This window comes from Hylobates moloch, unplaced genomic scaffold (assembly GCF_009828535.3).
Source record: "Hylobates moloch isolate HMO894 unplaced genomic scaffold, HMol_V3 SCAFFOLD_14, whole genome shotgun sequence".
NCBI classification, from domain to species: domain Eukaryota; kingdom Metazoa; phylum Chordata; class Mammalia; order Primates; family Hylobatidae; genus Hylobates; species Hylobates moloch.
In genome coordinates, this window is record NW_026652289.1 from 13809857 (window position 1) to 13827095 (window position 17239).

The following is a 17239-nucleotide window of genomic DNA, read 5'->3' on the forward strand; positions in this document are numbered from 1 at the left end:
AGAAGTCAACTGGGTTTATCATCCATAGCCAGTTAGGGATGAGATAAAATAGATGGAAATGATTGAACTTTTACACTATTAAATGTACTTACCCCAGGTGTAAACACATGTTTGTTCTTCTTCTTTTTTTTTGGGTGGGGGGGACAGAGTCTCGCTCTGTCGCCCAGGCTGGAGTGCAGTGGTGCGTTCTTGGCTCTCTGCAAGCTCTGCATCCCGGGTTTATGCCATTCTCCTGCCTCAGCCTCCCGAGTAGCTGGGACTACAGGCGCACACCGCCACACCTGGCTAATTTTTTCTGTATTTTTAGTAGAAATGGGGTTTCACTGTGTTAGCCAGGATGGTCTCGATCTACTGACCTCGTGATCCACCCTCCTCAGCCTCCCAAAGTGCTGGGATTACAGGCCTGAGCCACCGCACCTGGCCAAACACACATTTATTCTTTAACCAGATGGGTCTTCCTGCTGGAATAACCTTGAAACTTTAAAAAGTACCCAAGAATGCCAAGCGCGGTGACTCACGCCCGTAATCCCAGCACTTTGGGAAGCCGAGGTGGGCAAATCACTTGAGGTCAGCAGTTCCAGACCAGCCTGGCCAACATGGTGAAACCCCGTCTCTACTAAAAAAATACAAAAATTAGCTGGGCATTGTGGCACACACCTGTAATCTGAGCTACTCAGGAGGCTGAGGCAGGAGAATCGCTTGAACCCGGGAGGCAGAGGTTGCAGTGAGCCGAGATTATATCACTGCACTCTAGCCTGAGCAACAGAGCAAGACTCCGTCTCAAGAAAAAAAAAAGTACCCAAGAAATGTATTTTTACCGTAGAAAAATTAGAAGATTCTACAGAAAACTGAAATGAAGACGATAAAAGCACCTATAATCCAAGTATCCATAATTAACCACTATTAATATCTTAGGGTATATCCTTCCACATGATTTCCTATGCATTTTATTTATACATATAATTATAAAAAGGACAGCTTGCTGTGCATATTCTATATTACTATATTATGAATAGTTTGCTATATCACCAAATATACTTTTGCAACTTTGTTTCGATGACTGCATAATATTTCACAATATTGAATAGTTCACTTAACCAAACTCTCAGCATTATGTACTACGCTGTTTCTAGACTTTTTTGTACTACAAACAATGTAGTTTTGAACATCTAGTGAAATCTTTGTGCCATATAATGAATGAATCTGGATTGTGTGAATTTGGTGGGAGAACTGAGGCTGTTAAATCTGGGCCCGGATTGAGATGTGGAATGAACACACAATAAGAATAAAAGAGGAGACGGGTTCTAGGTCCGGCCCAGCATAGAACCCTGAGCATGTTACTTAACCTCCCTCTGGTTAGTTTTCTTATTTATAGTAACATGACAAAAGTTAGACATAATTACTGAAACCTTGAACTGGTTTACTGAAAGGATTAGATATGGTAAAGGTGTGAAAAACCATTTAAAGTTATAAAGCAGTTTACTTTTTTTTTTTTTTTTTTTTTTTGAGACTGAGTTTCACTCTTATTGTCCAGGCTGGAGTGCAATGACGCAATCTTGGCTCACTGCAACCTCCACCTCCCGGATTCAAGTGATTCTCCTGCCTCAGCCTCCCAAGTAGCTGGGATTACAGGTGCCTGCCACCACACCTGGCTAATTTCTTTTTGTATTTTTAGAGACAGGGTTGGCCAGGCTAGTCTTGAACTCCTGACCTCAGGTGATCCACCTGCCTCTGCCTCCCAAAGTGCTGGGATTACAGGAGTGAGCCACCCCGCCTGGCCAAAGCAATTTACTTTTTCTGGGGTCAGGGGTTGGAGTCTTGCTCTGTCACCCAGGCTGGAGTGCAGTGGCGTGATCTTGGCTCACTGCAACCTCCGCCTCCCAGGTTCAAGTGAGTCTCCTGCCTCAGCCTCCCAAGTAAGTGGGACTACAGGCACCCACCACCACACTCGGCTATTGTATTTTTAGTAGAGACGGGGTTTCACCATATTGGACAGGCTGGTCTCGAACTCCTGACCTTGTGATCCACCCACCTCGGTCTCCCAAAGTGCTGGAATTACAGGTGTGAGCCACCGCCCAGCCAGCAGTTTACTTTTATAGGGATTTATGATTTTTTTTTTCAAAATGCTGTTTAAAAAAAATTCTATTAAATCAACTAAAACTATTTCCAATTTTTTGACTTTCTCCAGGAATACAAATTTTTATGAACCAATTGAATGTTGAGTAATTTGGAAGCTGTGGTGCCTGAATGGGTGCTTTTGGGGAGAAGCTTCTAGGAGCGTTTTGGGCTAATCAGACAGCAGCCTGCCTTCTGAATTATGACAACCCAAAGGCAGAGGGAGCAAACGCTTTGCAAAGGGTCCCACTTGGTGGAGGGGGAAGTAACCCTCGCTGTGTGATCACAGTGGGGGCAGGTCGCTCACTCTCCTGCTCCCCTCCCTGGGGCTCCCATCAGCCAGGAGTCTGCTAAGGCCTGCTCTGTAAATGGAGTGATCTGGGCATGATGCTGTCCAGCCCCAGAGACAGAGGCCAGCTTGCTGTCAGAGATAAAAATGGCTGTTGGAAGTGGAGTCAGAAGAAAAATATGTTAATAATGAATTCTGGGAATTTCAGCCACCCTTGGGAGCAGGCCTAATGGGGAGTGGGGGGAGGTCGAGTAGGTAACATGAATGGAAACCTTGCAGGCCAAATGAGCTCCAAAGGGACAATCCTCAGCTGGAAACTGCGCATGCCCGCTGTGTACCTGTCACTCACCAATAGGATGCAGAAGCATTGGGAGAAATGCCTCTGACCACACGCAAAGCGGCATGGAGCCTTCCTTCCCTCCCCTGCTCATCTGCAGGCCATCAGTGCACAACCCTGATGCTGGGGGTCGTTGAGGGGGGGCACCTTCTGCATGGTGTTCTATGGAGTGACCCCCTAAAGCACATCCCACCCTTCTGTCCTCGCCCAGCTGGAGAGGTCCCGAGGACAGCTCCCCTAAAGCACATCCCATCCCTCCATCTTTTCCTAGCTGGAGAGGTCCCGAAGGCAGCTCCCCTTCCTTAGTTGTCTAAGCCTAGGAGGGATCTGGGCATAGAGTAGATGCTCATTGTGCGCTCACCAAATGGACGAGTGAGTAGCACCAGACCCAGAAGTGGGAGATCTCTGCACCACCTGTCTGCCAACGATGCAGGAATTTCACAGTCATTCTCTGGGATCCCTAAATAAAATCTTTTGTATTCTCACCCATGAAGGAAGACATCTTGGGTTAGAAAAAAAATAGATACATCTAAATTTATAAAGACAACACTTGAGTTTTCTGAAAGGCACATTGTAAAGCTGAGATATACTTCTTTCCTGGTTAGGCCCCCAAACTTGAACTCAGTGTGGTAGGGGGTCAACTTAGTTAAGTGAGGGAGAAAGGAAGGGGTACTTCTGACAGCGGATATGCTGGAGCCTAGAGGATGAGAGTACACTCATTCTTCAGAAGCAGAGATGAATAAGTGCTACATTAAAAAATGTATTTTTTGCTTTGCTGTAGATATCTCCCTTGCAGTTATCCAATGCTGACCAAGTAAATGTGCTAATACATACGTGTCTTCTTTTTCCTCCTCCTCTCCCCTTCCTCCTCCTCCTCCTCGTCTTCCTTCTTCTTCTTTTCTTCTTCTTTCTTCCCTCTTCCTCTTCCCCTCCCTCGCTCCCTCCCTTCCTTCCTTCCTTCCTTCCTTCCTTCCTTCCTTCCTTCCTTCCTTCCTTCCTTCTTTCCTTACTCTTTTTCCTCCTCCTCTTCTCCCTTTCTTCTTCTTCTTCCTCTTCCTCTTCCTCTTCTTCTTCTTTCTTTCTTTTCTTTTTCTTCTTTTTTTTTTTTTTTGAGACAGGATCTCACTTCGTTGCCCAGACTGGAGTGCGGTGGTGTAATCTTAGTTCACTGCAGTGTCAAACTTGTGGGCTCAAGTGATCCTTTTGCCTCACCCTTCTGAGTAGCGGGGATTACAGGCACATGCCACGATGCCCAGATAATTTTTAATTTTCTTTTTGTAGAGACAGGGTCTTGCTATATTGCCTAGGCTGGTAATTTTCCAAAACTATACTGATGAAAATCTGGAAGAAGAGGAGTGCTGCGGCCGGGCGCGGTGGCTCATGCTTGTAATCCCAGCACTTTGGGAGGCCGAGGCGGGCGGATCACGAGGTCAGGAGATCGAGACCACGGTGAAACCCCGTCTCTACTAAAAAAATACAAAAAAAATTAGCCGGGCGTGGTGGCGGGCGCCTGTAGTCCCAGCTACTCGGAGAGGCTGAGGCAGGAGAATGGCGTGAACCCGGGAGGCGGAGCTTGCAGTGAGCCGAGACTGCGCCACTGCACTCCAGCCTGGGCGACAGAGCAAGACTCCATCTCAAAAAAAAAAAAGAAGAGGAGTGCTGCTTGTAAGATGGACTTTCAGTTGCTATTACAGACCAAAGAGAGGACTGTTGCATCTGATAAATATGAGAGACAGAATTATATTATGGACCATAAAGACAAATGCATAAATGTTTCTGAGAGACATTACCCTGTGCTCCTAGACAGTCTCCCAACTTCGCTAATTAGAGCCTGGCAAAAGACATTAGTTTGGAGTAAATATCTAACTTTTTGGTTGCCTTCAAATCTGAAGTTTGTATTTTTGTTTGGTGATTCATCTTTTCATTGTTGACAAATCATAAAGGGAGGGACATATTTTATTTGGGTTCATTCTCTTAAATGACAAGTTCAAGAAGAGATATGCACAAGTTCTCTTTGGGGGCTGACAGGGTTAAAGGTCACACCCCTATCTGAGCTTCCTAGACGCTGGCATGGGGTGCTTCGGTGGTGGGGGAGGGATACATGATAGTTTCTTAAGAGAAGGGATGGTTAGCGATTTAAGGATTTGGGGTTAACCAACCTGAAGAGGAGGAGTGTGGGAGAAAGGAAGAGATAATCAGAGATAGAGAGCTGGGAGGTGGGAGAGGGAAGGAGAGAGAGAAAAGGAAAGAGAGAGAGAGACTGGGTGTTGAATTTGTACATTTAAGGGCCACAAAAATCCTCCCAAAATACTGCTTTCTCAAGGCTGCTTTCATGCAGGTGAGAGAAAGAATCACTGAGATTTTTGTGTTACTTGTTGTATTAGCCCGTTCACACGCTGCTATAAAGACCTGCCCGAGACTGGGTAAATTATAGAGGAAAAAGGTTTAATTGACTCACAGTTCTTCAAGGCTGGGGAGGCCTCAGGAAACTTAGAATCATGGCAGAAGGGGAAGCAAACAGATCCTTCTTCACATGGTGGCAGGAAGGAGAAAAATGAGAGCCCAGCAAAAGGGGAAACCCATTATAAAACCATCAGATCTCGTGAGAACTCACTCTATTATGAGAATAGCGTGGAGGTAACCATCCCCATGATTCAATTGCCTCCCACTTGGTCCCTTCTGCCACATGTAGGGATTATGGGAACTACAATTCAAGATGAGGTTTGGGCGGGGGCACAGCAAAACCATATCACCTGTTAAGAGACAGCCTTCGAGAAATCTGTTTAAAAACCTTCGTTCCCCTCTGCCACATCCAGGGCTCACGATTATATTGGGCCTTCTCATGCTGGGAAATAGGTGACAGGAGGGATGGGTGCTGTCCAGGGGTTTTGCCAGAGTGGCCTGGCCAAGGGCGTCTAGATGGCTACACAGAAATGAGATTTTACACACATCTGTCCAATCCACCTATGAGAAGCAAGGCTCCTTCTGGAAGGTCTGAGAGTTCCTCTGGACAGCCTAGGGAGCCACAGCTGGAGAAGAAAGTGGAGGCAGCTGCCCCATGGGCTGTAGGGGACAGCCTGTACTCAAGTCCTTTGGGAACTGAGAAACAACCTGGGGATGGGAGAGGGATGTGAGGTCCCATAGTCACGTGGATGGGGGCTCAGAGTCCTGGCAATCTGATCATGAGTGTGAGGGTGACCTTGCTGGGATCCCAGCTGCTCGAAAGGGAAAATGGAAATTGCTGGTTACATCTACGTATCTATAAAGATAACTGATTATCTTTAGGGTTTTATTTTTTAATTGGGACAGGGAGAGTTGGTTAGTATAGAATTTCTGTATTATTTAAAATCCCTTTTATAAGTGTGTCTTTTATAATTAGGAAAAATCTAATATCAAGATTTCCAATTTGGAAAAAAAAGGGGGCAAGAATCAGGGTTGAACTAGGTTCAGATGTTGGGGGCTGGTGACACCCACACTGCTGGCTGGCTTGTGGGCTGGGCATAGTGCCGCGGGAAAGCAAGTCGAGTCCCAGGTTAAGAGATAGCACTTCTGTTTCTGGCTGCTCCTTTCTCTCAGGAGGCAGCTGTGTTCTAAGCCTCAGTTTTCTCCTCTATGAAATGGGGGTGCCAAGAATTCATCCCTCAGAGAGTGGTGGAGAGGCTTCCATGAAAACACCCTGATATAGTTTGGATGTTTGTCCCCTGCAAAGCTCATGTTGCTATGTGACCCCAGATGTTGGAAGTGGGGGCGAGGGGAGGTGTTTGGGTCATGGGGGTGGATCCCTCATGAATGACTCAGTGCCCTCCTCATGATACTGAGTTTTCAGCTCTATTAGTTCACTGGACAGCTGGTTGTTTAAAAGAGCTCCCTCTCTCCCTTCCTCCCCTTCCCCCATGTGTGGAAGCTTCCTGAGGTTCTGACCAGAAGCGGATGCTGGTGCCATGTCTCTTTTCTTTATGTGTTACTCAGCCTCAAGTATTCCTTTATAGCAACACAAAATGGACTAACGCAGCCCCATAAAAATTACTTTGTAAATTGCCACGTAAACGTCAGTGGCTCTAATTCTGGAATATAATTTTGGTGTGTTTTTTCCCCTGCTGAGGCTGGAATCCATGGCTCCTCCCAGAAGTCTTCATGGTTAATTATGGCTACGTATAATAGAAACACAAATAGTGTGGATAAGTGCCTGCGCGGCATGCTCACTGCACCTGTGCTGTCTTTCCCCACCCAGTCATCCTGTGTTAGAGGGTGGAAGACGAGGAGGCACAGGCTGCATCTCTCTACTGAGGGCTCCGCATGGAGGGTTTCATGGTGGGGAAAAGCACCCCCACACTCACTCCTCTAGTCTGTAAAATGTCAGAGAATAACGCATTGCTCTCTCATTGCTCTGTGGTGCTGCACTAAGAGGCCAGGGCCCCCTCCCGAGCTTGAAGCATCCACATTGAAATACAAGATGGCAGGGCCAGATCAACCATCTCTCTCTGCCAGGGAGCCTCAGAGTCTCGATCAGCCTGGGAAGTTTAATGACAGCTATGCAAGTGCTCTTAGGTTTATTTTGGGGCCTTTCCAAAGCAACAGGGGAAAAGTAATTTTATTTTTATAAAGAAGAGAAAAATACCGTGAAAACCCTTGCCAGTGGGGCCCTTTCTTCATTTTTCTCCCCAGCTACTTGCTTCCTACAAAGCCCTAAGCCTTGAAAAAAGGCAAGTTTACTGTTCCTAACAAAGGGTGGTTTATGTCCTTTTGCTACAAGACAAAAGGCGGAGGGGAGGAAGTTCAGATCTTTCTTTCTGGAGACTATGAAGTTCCGCTGGGGAAGTAGCTGCCTTGGTCTGCAGGTTAAATAAACATGGAACAGATGGGAAGAGTTAGAGGGAATTTGTGAATTCAATGAGACCAGGCTATCTTGGTGTTACTGAGTGAAGCAAAGGGTTCCACTGAAACCCTGGGTTAAGCTCTCTGGCCTCATTAGGTCTGAATAGAGAAGGGTAGTGAGATGAATGAATTCCTCACACTGGTTTTGTTTACCTGTGGCTCCAATTGTGTGAACAGGCAGCATATTTATCTACGTTTTAGTCTAAAGATGGAACATATGCCTGTGGGCTCTATTCCATTTAATAAGCTTTTATTGAGCACCTACCATATGCCTGACTTAGCTGAGCGCTGCAGGGGGACAAGGAAGAAGTGTAGCATCCAGGACAGCGTGGAGAGAGGAAGAAGCTTGAGTGCAGATCCCTATAGTTCCACCATTTTGTGACCTTGGACCGGCTGCTTAATATCCTTGAATCTCAGTTCCTTGGTCTGTAAGATGGGGCAGTAATATCTCGGGGAGAAATTACACTGTATGAGGTGACACATGTCAACGTCATGGCTAAAGTCCTTGGGGTTGCAAGAAACAAAACCCACTGCAAAAATAACCAAGAAAGGGAATTTCTTGGAAGGGTGTTGGGGTCTTTCCTGGATTTTACCAGGAAGTGTAGCCTGGGAGCCACAGGGAGGACAGAGAAGACCAGAGCTGTTCTGGGGCTCTCAGCAGCAAGGAGGGGGTATCTTCACCCCAAAGTCTCCACTAACAAGGCTCTTCCGTGCGGCGATCTCTGTGCCACTCTCAGTTCCAGCTCTTCACATAGAGTCTGTTTGGTTCAGTTGGCTCTGGCCAGAGAGGCAGGCTCCCAGCCTGGAAGCCTGAGTAGGATGGGGACTGGGTGCCTATATGAGTCTTCTGGGCTGCGCCAACAAGATACCACAGACTGAGGGGCTGAAACAACTGGGCTTTGTTTAGACACAGTCGTGTAGCTTGGAAGTCCAAGATCGAGGTGTGGGCAGGGTTAGTTTCTTCTGAGGCCTCTCTCCTTGGCTTGCAGATGGCCACCTTCTCCCTGTGTTTTCACACATTTTTCCTCCATGTATAGGTCTGTGTCCTAATCTCCTCTTTTTATAAGGACTGTGGTCAGATTAGGGCCTACCCTAACGGCCTCATTTTAACTTAATTACCTCTTTCATAACCCTATATCCGAATATGGTTACCTCAGGAGATCCAGGGGTTAGGACTTTAACATATGAATTTTTTGTGGCCCACAATTCAGCCCAAAACAATGTCCTCCAACAGACAGGCTTGTTAGGAAGACATTCCCAAAGGTGTCCACTCTAGCCATGTCCCCAGCCTAGCAACAGGAACATAGCAGGCTCTCTTCAAATTTTGGTACTCTTTTCTTCTCTCTGCAAAGCACGAGCTCTCTGCCACCAAGGAACTCCTTTTCCCCAAGGGAGATGACGCCTGGAGCTGTGAAACAAATCCTGAGCCACGGGATGAGCGTAGACTTGAGACTCCAGAGTTTGGGATCCTGGTCCAGATCATGCCACTGCTTACCAAGTGGGTAAGAGATGTCATCTTTTGGGTCAGTTTCTCATGGATGAAGTGGGGTGGGCAGGTAGAGGAAAGTGGGCCCAATGATCCCATGATTCAGTGATTCTAAGCCTTGCCTTGGTTAAGGGCAGAGCGCCAAAGTGAGGGGTAAATAATTGGTGTTGACGAGAGTTGCTGGGAAAGCCTTTATGCTTGCTCAAAATGGAGTGTTTCCCATAATCTGTGTTTGGGTTGGAGCCAGTCATCATCTATGACTGACTGGATTTTTTTGGTCAGAAGCAACTCGTCTCTTTTTCTTCTGACAATAAAATAAAATAAAGTTCTGCCCTTCAGAGCCGAAGCAGCACATATTTTGGAGGGAAGTCTCAGAGAAAAGCGGTTTCTGCTCATTTCCCTCCATCATCAGCCTGTCTGCCCCAGCTCCCGCTCTGGCAGACACTGCTGGGGGCTTGGCAGAGCTGGGATTGCTGCTCTTGAGATTCTGAAGGCCAGTGACTGAAAGAGAAGGCGCTGGAAAGGGTCTGTCAGGACTCCAGTGACAAAGGGAAGGATTAGGACAAGAGTCAGATAAGATAAAGAGAAGGAAGATGCCCTCAACTCTGAGTTCTGGAATGAACGTTTCTCAGGGAGTTCCCACAAGGACACTGTGTCCGTCCTCGGTTTCCTGTGTGCTTGGATGAATCTTGGGGCTTTTCCTTTACACATGGAACCTCTTCTTGAGATTTGAGGGGCTCCATAAATCATACCCTCTCCCCTCTGCCGGCCTCCTAGACCAAGACAAAAGGAGGGAGAATGTGCCTCGGAGGCACAGTAGTGGGTTTCCTAACAGAAACCAGAGACTTGGAGGCCAGGGAAGAAGGGGCGTACTGAAGGGCGTGCGTAGTCCCAGGTCTACACCTGGCTGGTTCTGAAAGACAAGCAGGAGCAGCAGCTGAGCTCTGCTGGCCCAGCTTCTCTTTCCAGCAGATGAGGGGTGGTGGTAGAGTTTGTATACATGTCTCCGCCCAAATCTCTGGTTGAAATGTAATCCCCAGTGTTGGAGGTAGAGCCTGGTGGGAGGTGATTGGATGATAGGGGCGGATTTCTCATGAATGGTTTAGCACCATCCCCTTGATACTGTCCTCACCATAGTGAGTCAGTTTGTGAGATCTGGTTGTTTAAAAGGGTGTAGCACCTCCCCCTCCATCTCTTGCTCCTGCTGTGGCCCTGTGCCTGCTTCCCCTTTGCCTTCTACCATGATTATGAGCTTCCTGAGGCCACTCCAGAAGCCGAGTTGATGCCAGCATCACGTTTCCTGTAAAGTCTGCAGAACCGTGAGCCAATTAAACCTCTTTTCTTTACAAATTACCCAGTCTCAGGTATCTCTTTATAGCAATGCAAGAATGGCCTAATACAGGTGTCCAGGGGCAGAGGGAGGCTGAGTGTCAGGTGAATGGATGTCCTGACTCATAGAAAGAAAGATCAGGAATAGGAAGAAAAGCTTTCCCACAACACTGCCGCTTACCCCAAAACAACTCACCCAGCATAGTCAGGTGTCAGGTCTTTACTGAAGGTTTGGAAGGACAGAGGGCGGGCTCACACTGCTTGACACTGATGGCTTATCCTTGAGTATTAGCCATTGGCCTCCTTGTCTTGGAAGTCCTTTGGCCTTGCCACCAAGAACTGTTACCCGGCCGCCTCCTTCTCAGCTGCAACTTCCTCTGGTGTTGCTAGAGCCTTCCCTCCTGGAAGGTGCGTCTCCTGAATTCCTCTTATGATGCAGAGAATTTTGACTCTTCGTTCCTCTGTTGGACATCTAAGGAACATTAAAGGGCTCAGCTTCACACACGATCACATATCTATTTTGGCATCTCGGAAGAGCTAGCAGAGATGTTGCCATTTCAGGGTTTCCATTCTCTCTGCTTTATCTGTGTAGGTGGAAGGGAACACTTCAGGTATTTATGTTCCCAGTGCAATGACTGACACCCACTGGAAGGCAGAAGTGACACCATCAGTTTGGGGGTTCAGGAGCATTCTTTTCATTTATTGTAGGGTCCTGCCTACCATAATCCAGGAAGTGGTCTTCCAGACGTTAAATAGGATCATGAAATCAATGGCGTGAGCCTTCACAAGTAAGTCAATTATTAATTAATCAATTAAGGTTTTATTGTTGAGAACGATGTGCATTACAGAACTAACAATTCTTTTTCCAAATGAAATCCTGATTTCAACTCCATTTATTGAATTGTGAACAGCCCATTTTTTTCCTGCAAATTTAAATTGCTGCCTAAACTAGTTACTGAATATGTACATTGCTCTGTTTTTGGACTTTATTTTATGTCAACAGATCCATTTGTCTATTGCTGTACCAGTAGCATACTTTTAAAATATGGTTGCTTTATAGTTACCATATTTTGATGTCTTCTGTATAAAATCCTTCTATCATTGTGCCTTTTCCAAAAAACTCTTGGCTTCATGTATGGATTTTTACTTCCCACTGGTTGGTTGGTTGGTTGGTTTCTGAGACAGGGTCTCTGTTGCCCAGACTCAAGTGCAGTGGCTCAATCATAGCTCACTGCAGCCTCAACCTCCCAGGCTCAAGCAGTCCTCCCACCTCAGCCTCCCAAGTAACTGGGATTACAGGCATGCACCCCCACACCTGGCTACTTTTTTTGATTTTTTGTAAAGATGAGGTTTCACTATGTTGCCCAGGCTGATCTCAACTTCCCGGAATCAAGTGATCCTCCCACCTCGGCCTCCCAAAATGTTGTGTTTACAAGCATGAGCCACCATGCCTGGCCCCATTGATTTTGTAAAAGTCAGCTTTTTGTGGCATATTTTACAAAGGATCAAATTAGTAAAAAATGAAATGTACAATTTGATGAGTTTGACACATATATACCCTCACGTAACCACCTCACAATTACAATGTAGCATATTTACATCACCTAAAAAAAAAAAATTCCCTTATGCCCTTTTGGAGTCAATTTCCTACCCAGCCCTGGCCCCTCGCAATCCACTGTGCTTTCTTCTGTTGCTATGGTTTTTCCTTTTCTAGAATATTATATGAAGGAAATCATACTGTATGTAGTCTTTTGTGTCTGACTTTCCTTCACTTAGCAGAATGCTTTTGAGATCATCCATGTTATTGCAGGAATCACTAGGTTGTACCTTTTTATTACTGCTGGTGATCCATTGTATGGATATACTACAATTTGTTAACCCACTGATGATGGACATCTGAGTGGTTTCCAGTTTTATACTGCTATGACTTCTTCTTCTTTTTTATTTTTATTTTTTCGAGTCAGGGTTTCGCCATGTCGCCCAGGCTGGAGTGCGGTGGCACGATCTCGGCTCACTGCGGTTCATTGTGGCTCACTGGCTAATTTTTGTATTTTTAGTTGTAATTTTGTATTTTTAGTTGCCGAGGTGGGAGGATCACTTGATTCCGGGAAGTTGAGATCAGCCTGGGCAACATAGTGAAACCTCATCTTTACAAAAAATCAAAAAAAGTAGCCAGGTGTGGGGGTGCATGTTAGCCAGGCTAGTCTCGAACTTTTGACCTCAGGTGATCTGCCTGCCTTGGCCTCCCAAAGTGCTGGGATTACAGGTGTGAGCCACCGCGCCTGGCCTTGTCATGAATAAAACTTCTTTTTTTTTTTTTTATTTTTATTATACTTTAGGGTTTTAGGGTACATGGGCACAATGTGCAGGTTTGTTACATATGTATCCATGTGCCATGTTGATTTCCTGCACCCATTAACTCGTCATTTAGCATTAGGTGTATCTCCTAATGCTGTCCCTCCCCCCTCCCCCCACCCCACAACAGTCCCCGGAGTGTGATGTTCCCCTTCCTGTGTCCATGAGTTCTCATTGTTCAATTCCCACCTATGAGTGAGAACATGCGGTGTTTGGTTTTTCGTCCTTGTGATAGTTTACTGAGAATGATGTTTTCCAGTTTCATCCATGTCCCTACAAAGGACACGAACTCATTATTTTTTATGGCTGCATAGTATTCCATGGTGTATATGTGCCACATTTTCTTAATCCAGTCTATCATTGTTGGATATTTGGGTTGGTTCCAAGTCTTTGCTATTGTGAAAAGTGCCGCAATAAACATACGTGTGCATGTGTCTTTATAGCAGCATGATTTATAGTCCTTTGGGTATATACCCAGTAATGGGATGGCTGGGTCAAATGGTATTTCTAGTTCGAGATCCCTGAGGAATCGCCACACTGACTTCCACAATGGTTGAACTAGTTTACAGTCCCACCAACAGTGTAAAAGTGTTCCTATTTCTCCACAACCTCTCCAGCACCTGTTGTTTCCTGATTTTTTAATGATGGCCATTCTAACTGGTGTGAGATGGTATCTCACTGTGGTTTTGATTTGCATTTCTCTAATGGCCAGTGATGATGAGCATTTCTTCATGTGTTTTTTGGCTGCATAAATGTCTTCTCAAAAGAAGTGTCTGTTCATGTCCTCTGCCCACTTTTTGATGGGGTTGTTTGTTTTTTTCTTGTAAATTTGTTTGAGTTCATTGTAGATTCTGGATATTAGCCCTTTGTCAGATGAGTAGGTTGCAAAAATTTTCTCCCATTCTGTAGGTTGCCTGTTCACTCAGATGATAGTTTCTTTTGCTGTGCAGAAGCTCTTTAGTTTAATGAGATCCCATTTGTCAATTTTGGCTTTTGTTGCCATTGCTTTTGGTGTTTTAGACATGAAGTCCTTGCCCACGCCTATGTCCTGAATGGTATTGCCTAGGTTTTCTTGTAGGATTTTAATGGTTTTAGGTCTAACATTTAAGTCTTTAATCCATCTTGAATTAATTTTTGTATAAGGTGTAAGGAAGGGATCCAGTTGCAGCTTTCTACATATGGCTAGCCAGTTTTCCCAGCACCATTTATTAAATAGGGAATCCTTTCCCCATTTCTTGCTTTTGTCACGTTTGTCAAAGATCAGATAGTTGTAGCTATGCGGCATCATTTCTGAGGGCTCTGTTCTGTTCCATTGATCTATGTCTCTGTTGTGGTACCAGTACCATGCTGTTTTGGTTACTGTAGCCTTGTAGTATAGTTTAAAGTCAGGTAGCGTGATGCCTCCAGCTTTGTTCTTTTGGCTTAGGATTGACTTGGCGATGTGGGCTCTTTTTTGGCTCCATATGAACTTTAAAGTAGTTTTTTCCAATTCTGTGAAGAAAGTCATTGGTAGCTTGATGGGGATGGCATTGAATCTATAAATTACCTTGGGCAGTATGACCATTTTCATGATATTGATTCTTCCAACCCATGAGCATGGAATGTTCTTCCATTTGTTTGTATCCTCTTTTATTTCATTGAGCAGTGATTTGTAGTTCTCCTTGAAGAGGTCCTTCACATCCCTTGTAAGTTGGATTCCTAGGTATTTTATTCTCTTTGAAGCAATTGTGAATGGGAGTTCACTCATGATTTGGCTCTCTGTTTGTCTGTTATTGGTGTACAAGAATGCTTGTGATTTTTGTACATTAATTTTGTATCCTGAGACTTTGCTGAAGTTGCTAATCAGCTTAAGGAGATTTTGGGCTGAGACAATGGGGTTTTCTAGATATACAATCATGTCATCTGCAAACAGGGACAATTTGACTTCCTCTTTTCCTAATTGAATACCCTTTATTTCCTTCTCCTGCCTGATTGCTCTGGCCAGAACTTCCAGCACTATGTTGAATAGGAGCGGTGAGAGAGGGCATCCCTGTCTTGTGCCAGTTTTCAGAGGGAATGCTTCCAGTTTTTGCCCATTCAGTATGATATTGGCTGTGGGCTTGTCATAGATAGCTCTTATTATTTTGAGATACGTCCCATCAATACCTAATTTATTGAGAGTTTTTAGCATGAAGGGTTGTTGAATTTTGTCAAAGGCCTTTTCTGCATCTATTGAGATAATCATGTGGTTTTTGTCTTTGGTTCTGTTTATATGCTGGGTTACATTTATTGATTTGCGTATGTTGAACCAGCCTTGCATCCCAGGGATGAAGCCCACTTGATCATGGTGGATAAGCTTTTTGATGTGCTGCTGGATTTGGTTTGCCAGTATTTTATTGAGGATTTTTGCATCAATGTTCATCAAGGATATTGGTCTGAAATTCTCTTTTTTGGTTATGTCTCTGCCAGGTTTTGGTATCAGGACGATGCTGGCTTCATAAAATGTGTTAGGGAGGATTCCCTCTTTTTCTATCAATTGGAATAGTTTCAGAAGGAATGGTACCAGTTCCTCCTTGTACCTCTGGTAGAATTCGGCTGTGAATCCATCAGGTCCTGGACTCTTTTTGGTTGGTAAGCTATTGATTATTGCCACAATTTCAGAACCTGTTATTGGTCTATTCAGAGATTCAACTTCTTCCTGGTTTAGTCTTGGGAGGGTGTATTTGTCGAGGAATTTATCCATTTCTTCTAGATTTTCTAGTTTATTTGCATAGAGGTGTTTGTAGTATTCTCTGATGGTAGATTGTATTTCTGTGGGATCAGTGGTGATATCCCCTTTTTCGTTTTTTATTGCATCTATTTGATTCTTCTCTCTTTTCTTCTTTATTAGTCTTGCTAGCGGTCCATCAATTTTGTTGATCTTTTCAAAAAACCAGCTCCTGGATTCATTAATTTTTTGAAGGGTTTTTTGTGTCTCTATTTCCTTCAGTTCTGCTCTGATTTTAGTTATTTCTAGCCTTCTGCTAGCTTTTGAATGTGTTTGCTCTTGCTTTTCTAGTTCTTTTAATTGTGATGTTAGGGTGTCAATTTTGGATCTTTCCTGCTTTCTCTTGTGGGCATTTAGTGCTATAAATTTCCCTCTACACACTGCTTTGAATGTGTCCCAGAGATTCTGGTATGTTGTGTCTTTGTTCTCGTTGGTTTCAAAGAACATCTTTATTTCTGCCTTCATTTCATTATGTACCCAATAGTCATTCAGGAGCAGGTTGTTCAGTTTCCATGTAGTTGAGCAGTTTTGAGTGAGTTTCTTAATCCCGAGTTCTAGTTTGATTGCACTGTGGTCTGAGAGACAGTTTGTTATAATTTCTGTTCTTTTACATTTGCTGAGGAGAGCTTTACTTCCAACTATGTGGTCAATTTTGGAATAGGTGTGGTGTGGTGCTGAAAAAAATGTATATTCTGTTGACTTGGGGTGGAGAGTTCTGTAGATGTCTATTAGGTCCACTTTCTGTAGAGCTGAGTTCAATTCCTGGATATCCTTTTTAACTTTCTGTCTTGTTGATCTGTCTAATGCTGACAGTGGGGTGTTAAAATCTCCCATTATTATTGTGTGGGAGTTTAAGTCCCTTTGTAGGTCACTGAGGACTTGCTTTATGAATCTGGGTGCTCCTGTGTTGGGTGCATATATATTTAGGATAGTTAGCTCTTCTTGTTGAATTGATCCCTTTACCATTATGTAATGGCCTTCTTTGTCTCTTTTGATCTTTGTTGGTTTAAAGTCTATTTTATCAGAGACTAGGATTGCAACCCCTGCCTTTTTTTGTTTTCCAGTTGCTTGATAGATCTTCCTCCATCCCTTTATTTTGAGTCTATGTGTGTCTCTGCACGTGAGATGGGTTTCCTGAATACAGCACACTGACGGGTCCTGACTCCTTATCCAGTTTGCCAGTCTGTGTCTTTTGATTGGAGCATTTAGCCCATTTACATTTAACGTTAATATTGTTATGTGTGGATCTGATCCTGTCATTATGATGTTAGTTGGTTATTTTGCTCGTTAGTTGCTATAGTTTCTTCCTAGCCTCGATGGTCTTTACAATTTGGCATGTTTTTGCAGTGGCTGGTACCGGTTGTTCCTTTCCATGTTTAGTGCTTCCTTCAGGAGCTCTTTTAGGGCAGGCCTGGTGGTGACAAAATCCCTCAGCGTTTGCTTGTCTGTAAAGTATTTTATTTCTCCTTCACTTATGAAGCTTAGTTTGGCGGGATAGGAAATTCTGGGTTGAAAATTCTTTTCTTTAAGAATGTTGAATATCGGCCCCCACTCTCTTCTGGCTTGTAGAGTTTCTGCTGAGAGATCAGCTGTTAGTCTGATGGGCTTCCCTTTGTGGGTAACCCGACCTTTCTCTCTGGCTGCCCTTAACATTTTTTCCTTCATTTCAACTTTGGTGAATCTGACAATTATGTGTCTTGGAGTTGC

General features: G+C 44.6%; 1 protein-coding gene across 1 annotated transcript in view; it reads left to right on the forward strand.

Moving 5' to 3' along the window:
- The window catches only part of MIS18A (MIS18 kinetochore protein A), a 103897-nt gene that overhangs the window by 21345 nt on the left and 65313 nt on the right, over window positions 1-17239 (forward strand). The window contains exons 4-5 of the mRNA XM_032175285.2: window positions 8969-9118; window positions 11140-11219. Of these exons, the coding sequence (XP_032031176.1) occupies window positions 8969-9118; window positions 11140-11209 (220 nt within the window). The 3' untranslated portion in view covers window positions 11210-11219. The remainder of the gene's footprint in view (window positions 1-8968; window positions 9119-11139; window positions 11220-17239) is intronic.